The sequence below is a fragment of the Propithecus coquereli genome, unplaced genomic scaffold, assembly GCF_000956105.1.
Source record: "Propithecus coquereli isolate 6110/MARCELLA unplaced genomic scaffold, Pcoq_1.0 Scaffold377, whole genome shotgun sequence".
NCBI classification, from domain to species: domain Eukaryota; kingdom Metazoa; phylum Chordata; class Mammalia; order Primates; family Indriidae; genus Propithecus; species Propithecus coquereli.
The window spans coordinates 943686-949700 of NW_012149474.1; the positions used below are offsets into that span (position 1 = coordinate 943686).

At 67.8% G+C, this 6015-nt stretch overlaps 1 protein-coding gene across 1 annotated transcript in view; it reads right to left on the minus strand.

Annotated features, from left to right (window-relative positions):
• Window positions 1-698: 698 nt before the first annotated feature.
• Window positions 699-6015, minus strand: part of EPS8L2 (EPS8-like 2) — a 14720-nt gene continuing 9403 nt past the window's right edge. Inside the window, exons 6-16 of the mRNA XM_012651935.1 lie at window positions 5722-5810; window positions 5558-5632; window positions 5190-5338; window positions 4950-5082; window positions 4571-4686; window positions 3177-3282; window positions 2415-2534; window positions 2105-2177; window positions 1829-2009; window positions 1618-1750; window positions 699-1528 (exon numbers count right to left, since the gene is read on the minus strand). Coding sequence (XP_012507389.1) covers window positions 1448-1528; window positions 1618-1750; window positions 1829-2009; window positions 2105-2177; window positions 2415-2534; window positions 3177-3282; window positions 4571-4686; window positions 4950-5082; window positions 5190-5338; window positions 5558-5632; window positions 5722-5810 — 1256 coding nt within the window. The 3' untranslated portion in view covers window positions 699-1447. The remainder of the gene's footprint in view (window positions 1529-1617; window positions 1751-1828; window positions 2010-2104; window positions 2178-2414; window positions 2535-3176; window positions 3283-4570; window positions 4687-4949; window positions 5083-5189; window positions 5339-5557; window positions 5633-5721; window positions 5811-6015) is intronic.

Consider the following 6015-nt stretch of genomic DNA (forward strand, 5'->3'; position numbering starts at 1 on the left):
TGGTCCCACAGTTACCCTGCCCACCAGGCCAAGCCCCCAGGACTGGGCCCCCATGCTCCACCCAGGGCTGGTCCACTGACTGCTCAGGAGACACTCTGTGGACTCCCCCAGCTGGCCCGGTGCTAGGGCACCCCCTGGTGGCCACCCATAGCAGCACACGGGCTGCGAGCAGAGGGCGCCAAAGGCCCCTCCCAGGGTGTGAGGCTCCGATGCACTCGCGTGGACGTTGGACAGGTGCCGCTTGTGGTGAGGGCAGAGTCCGCTGGCGGTCAGCAGGGCTCCGCAGGCCCTGTGCCCTCCTCTCGGGTGCCTCGTCAGCGAGGGGCTGAGCTCTCCAAAGCCGGTCTTGGCCTTGACCCTCTGACTCAGCTCCCTCCGAGGCCTGCCCCGAGGTCAGGCCCAGCTGCTCCCCCTCCCCACGACCCCCACTTGGGTATGTGCCCAACAGAAGCCAGTCTTGGGTGACAGGCTTTGAGACTGCTGGACGTCTGGCCTGGGAGGGCCACGGGGAGAGGAGTGGGCAGGGTCCCCACCCCCATGTCCTCCAGGCATCCTGATGCCTCCTGGGCTCCTCTCCAGGCTCGGGGTGCGCGGCCTTCCTTGCAATGTCCGTGGTCCGGCCTGGCCGAGGCCTCTGCCCCGCAGCCCTTAGGACAGGCCCATCCCCGCCCCAGGAGACAGACACAGCTGCTAGGAGACAACCGGTTTAATGACTTAGCTGTGGAGCCTCGGCCACCTCTCAGCTCTGGGGTGTGACTCTGGGTCCAGAGCTCCAAGACACCCCAGCCCCCTGCACAGCACGCAGGACTCAGCTGGCCTGGGACTTGGTCAGAGAGAGTTCCTGTCGCGGGCTCTGTGGGGTAGGTGGCAGGGGTGTCTGAAGCCAGCGCTCGTGTCCAGCGCATCCTCAGTCCTTGACGGGGAGGGGGTGAGCGTGCGCCCCACCCCAGCACAGCACCCAGGGCCTCCTGTGCTGGAGCCCCGGCCACCCTTGTGGAGCAGCACAAGGGGTGGGTGTGGCGGGCACATCTGGAGGCCAGGTCACCAGCCCGGCCGGGGCGGAGCTCTGGCCTACTCTGGGGCATGGGGGTGCGGCTGCGTACAGGTCGACGTAGGAGCAGGTGAAGACAGGGGGGCATCACAGAGGACGAGGCCCCACCCCTCCTGGGGGGTCCTGTGGCCTCAGGGCAGGCAGAGGTGGGGTTGGCACCAAGGGTCCCAGGTTTGGCTGAGGTCCGCCTTGGTGTGGGCTGGGGCAGTGGGTATCCCTGGGCCTGAGGACAGGCCATGTGCCAGGCGGGTGCGGGGCCCTCACCCGGCACCACAGCCCATCCGTGTCCTTGGTACAAAATACATACACATACAAAAATAATACTCCGTGCGCTTAGGGGCCGCTGCAGGTGCGGCCGCCCCCCGCTGCAGGCGAGGCGCTGCGGGGCGGCCGGGTCTAGCTGTCCTCCGCCCTCCTCTGGTTCTTGGAATGAAACTTGCTCATGAGTTCCTCCAGCTCCGACCCGCTTTGCTGCTTCTAGGGAGGAGAGCGGCCGCCTCAGCCCGGGTCCCGGGCCCCCCAAGCCCAGGAAAGGGCGGCCTGCAGGGGCGGGGGCAGGGGCGCACCTCCAGGAGAGCCTTCTGCACGGTGAGCTGGCTGTACACGCGGGCGCCCTCCTCCCCGCACACCTTCCTCAGCTCGTCCTTGCTGAGCGAGAAGAGCTGCGGCCCGGTCAGGATGCCCAGGTTCTCCACGGTCCTGCGGGCAGGGGCGCGTGAGGGGGCGCCGTGGGCGTGGCTCCCGGCCCCCCGCCCCCCGCCCGCGCCGCGTGCTCACCGGGCGCTGAAGGCCTTGGCGTCCAGCCAGGCGCGGACCTCGCCGGGGCCCGACTCGTAGGACAGCGGCGGGCGCGTGGGCAGCGCGCGCTCCACGCGCAGGTGCCGGGGCGGCTGCTCCTTGATGTGGCTGATCTTCCTGACCAGCTCGTCGTTGACCTCGTCCATCTGGTGGATCAGCTCTGCGGGCGGCGCGGAGGCTCAGCCCGGCTGCCGCCCCGCCCACCCCGCGCGCCCTCCGGGCCGGCGCCCCCACCCTGCGGGAGCGGCCTCTCACCGTCCTTGTTCCCCGCGAAGGTCGCAGGCAGCTTGTGGGTCGGGCTGGCGGGGCCCCAGTATTTCGCACTGGCCTGCGGGCGGGGAGAGGCGCGCGGGCTGGCGGGGCTGTCGACTGCGCCCGTCCCCGCAGCCCCCAGGACCCGCGCAGCCGCACCCGCGCCTGGGGCCGGCCCTTCCCGCTGCCCGGGCGCCCCCGCCCCAGCCCCGGCCCCCCAGCCGCCCCCGCCCCAGCCCGGGTCCCAGGCCGCTGTTCCGCGCTCGGGAGCAGTCCGGGCGCTGCCCACGTGCTGCGGACGGGGCAGGCTCACCTGCTCCAGGGCGGCGCCCGCGTCCTCGGGCCGCACCTCGTCCAGGATGTTGCAGGGCACGTAGCCCGCCTGGCCGCTGCGGCTGCGCAGCTTCCACCACTGCCGCCCGTCCTCCAGCACCTGCGGGCGGCGGCGTCAGGCCCGCGCCCCTCTGCCAGGCGCCGGCCTGGGCTGCTGGACCGCTGAGTCCTTCGCAGGCCAGAGCGCCCCTGGGCCCCACCCTGCCTCAGTGGGATCCTGGAGCAGCGGCCTCTTAACCTGGTTGTGGATGTAGACCCCCCCAGCCTGCTCCACTTTCCGTCCCCCAGCGGGTGGCCTGGATTCAGCTTGGCACAAAGGCAGTCTGTGCCCGGGCTCTTGGGGTGGGCGTGAATGACAAGCCCCTGCTGGGTTCCACTGGGGGGTCCCCCACTTGGCACAGGGACTGCCCACCTCCCAGCCCAGCCCCGAGTAGGGGTCCTTGCATGCCCTGGGGGGGCCCTGAGACAGGGCGGCCCTCAGCCAGTCTGCAGGGCGGGGGGAGGCCTGTGGATCCCCATAGGAGCCCAGAGGTAGGGACCCTGGGGAAAGGGGCCAGCAGCCATGTTCTGTCACACAGCCTGGCCCCCAGACCACTTGCCCCCACTGGGCAGCCCTTCCCTCCCCTGGGCAGCCACCCGTGCCTGCGCCTCCCACCCCCCGTCAGCCTGCCCCTGGGCAGCCTCCTCCTCCCCTGGGAGCCCTTCTCCTGCCCTGGGCAGCCCCTCCCTGCTACCCCCTTACCTCCAGGACCTCATCCTTGAGCACCGACAATTCGTTGGCGTTGTGGGCTGTGAAGTCGTAGAGGATTTTGACGTACTTGGCCATGGCTGGTGTTGGCTGGTAGCCCCTGCAAGGAACGGGAGAAGCTGAGGCCCAGGGCTGCGCCAGGCTCTCCTGGACCTGGGCAGGAGCCGGGGGCAGCAGCTTCCCAGGTGCACGACTGCCTCCGTTCCGCAGCACAGAGAGGCTGTGGCTCCGCAGCCAGGAATGGAAACTGTGACAGCCTCGGAGCGCTGGGGCCCTGCGTGGAGGTGGGGTGGGCGGGCGGTGGGCGGGACAAAGGGCCCATGGCATGGCAAGGCTGGCCAGCCCAGGCCACCTCCGCGGTCTCCAGCCTGGTACCCCATGGGAACCAGAGCCCGGCATGTGCCTGGGTCGCGGCTTCCGTAAGCTGACCAGCGAAGGCCGGGACGTCTTCAGAGCCAAGCTCCTCCGAGGACTGAGAACACACGTGTGCGTGCACAAGCCACTGTCCACGAGTTCCTCTCCGAGGGCTGCACCCGAACCCTGCAGGGGCACGGGGGCCAGCTCTGGCTGGGCGTCCCGGCTTCGGCACAGAGCAGGCCTGTGGCTGCCCCCGGGGCTGGGCCGTCCCTCCTGGTCTGTCTGGCCCTGGCCATCGGGGCAGCTTCCTGTCCAGGAGCACAGGGAAGGTGGGGGCAAGGGCTACCGGGACTGGGCCAGGTGGACACAACAGGGGCTGGAAGCCAAAGGGTGAAAATGTTTCTTGAAGTGTGGTCCTAGGCTAAGGACCCTGGGTACCAGGCTGACGACATGGGCGAAGGGGACGGGCGCGCTTATTTAACACATGGATTTCTGGCTCCTCCTCTCCTGAAACTGAATCCTGGGTCTGGTAGGGCAATGAGCTGCCCAGGCAGATCCTGGCCCAGGAGTGGGGACAGAGAGGAGGAGGGGACGGTGGGGCTCCCTGGAGCCCTGAGTTTGTGGTTATGCTCTGTGGAAGTGGTGGGGAGCAGGGGGGCTACACCCCCAGTCTCCTCTGCTGGCTCTGCCAGAGCTGGGCCAAAATCAGGCCAACAGCCTCACAGGATGACAGTGTTCAGAGAAACCATTTAAGTTCAATGGTCTAGTAAGTTTCTAACCTTGATTCTAAAACACGAATGTGGAGGCACGAAAAGACCTGATGTATTAGGGTAGTAAATTTACATGTGACTTTCAAAATTTTTCCTATAATTACAAAGTTCAAATGAAAACCTGGTTCTAATTTGGAAAGGTGGTATTCTGAACCACTTGAATGAGGCAGTTGCCACCACCTGGTGGCAGCGTACACACATAGAGCCTCCGTGTTCTGAAGAGTGAATGTCAAGCTCCCGCGCTTTGAGGGAGGGGCTTACCTGTGAGCATGTGCGGAGCTGACTGGTGGTAGAGTGTCCCCTGGGGGTGTGGGCTCCAAAGCATGGCTGTGCTTCTGGGAGTTTCGTAAGGATAGTCTCCGGCTTGCCGGAGCAGGCTGTGAGGACAGTAGGCAGCCAGGGTTTGATGTGGGGTGGGGGCTGGTCAGGAAGGGCAGGGACAGACTGGGTCCCAGGGCGAGGGGGCACAGGACAGGGTCTCAGTGAAACGTGCTGGTGCCACCGAGGAAGACACAGCCTGCCACCCACCCGGGGGCCATGGGCCGCCTTGCTTGGAAGGGGCTGCAGCTGCAGGGGAGGTGGGGGACGTGGGCTGGGGAGGGGAGCTCTGGGGGAGGGGCCGGGCTGGGGCTGCTCTGACCTCGACGTTGGGGGCGGACACCAGCCCCTCCACCTCCCAGGGGGCCTCCTGCAGCACGTCCAGGGGCGGCTCCCAGCCGCTGTGGAACTTGGGCACGTAGAGGGGCACCCGCGGCTCCTGTGGCCACTCGGCGCTAGGGCGAGAGGTCCCGGGGGGTCAGCCAGGCCCCTGCCGGAGCTCGTCGCCAGGACCCCCACCCTGCCCGCGCTCTGCCCCCAGCGCCTCTCCGCCATGCCGCACCGGGGCCGAGTCCAGGTCTCCCCCAGCGACTCCCACAGCAACATCTCCTTGGGGATCAGGTGGCCACGCAGGAAGCCCACGGCATCTCGGGAGAGCAAGGGGCTGGAGACGGAGCGTGCGATGTTTGGGCCACCACAGGTGTTGACGATCTGGGGCACAGGGGGCTTCAGCAGGGGCCACGCTCACGGGCCCCCAGCCCCAGAAGCTCCACGGGGGGGCGCTCAGGAGGGACTTCGGCCCCCTGGGAGATGGACGCACGGCCTAAGCCGGGCTGCCCCAGGTGAGCACCTGCTTCCCCCACCCTGAGCGCAGGGAGCCACTCCCAGGGCCCTGGCCACCCCCCACCCCTGCTGTCCCAGCCCAGGCACCAGGTCCAGAGGCCCGAAGAGGAAGTGCACGAGCTCGGCCGCGCTGGGGTTCTGGATGTGCTTCTGCAGCTTGGCCTGCGGGAGGGACCAGTGAGGGTGGCCTTGGGAAGGGTGGACCCTGGACCCGGCACCAGGGACGGGGAGGGTGGGGCCCCTGCTCTCACCAGCAGGTTGATGGCCAGCTTGGTTTTCTGGAAACAGTCCACAAACTCGCCCTCAGGTGGGGGCCGTGCTCGCAGTGTGAGGACGCCCTCTGGCATGGGGGGATGGGGGCAGCATGAACCTACCGCTACCTGCCCTCCCCGCCCCCAGCTCCCCACCTGCTGGCCCTCCCTACCCCCCTCACGCACATGCACACACGCACACACATGCTAACACATGCACCAGAGCACACACGTGCACACACGCATACACACATGCACATGCGCACACATGCTAACACATGCACCAGAGCACAC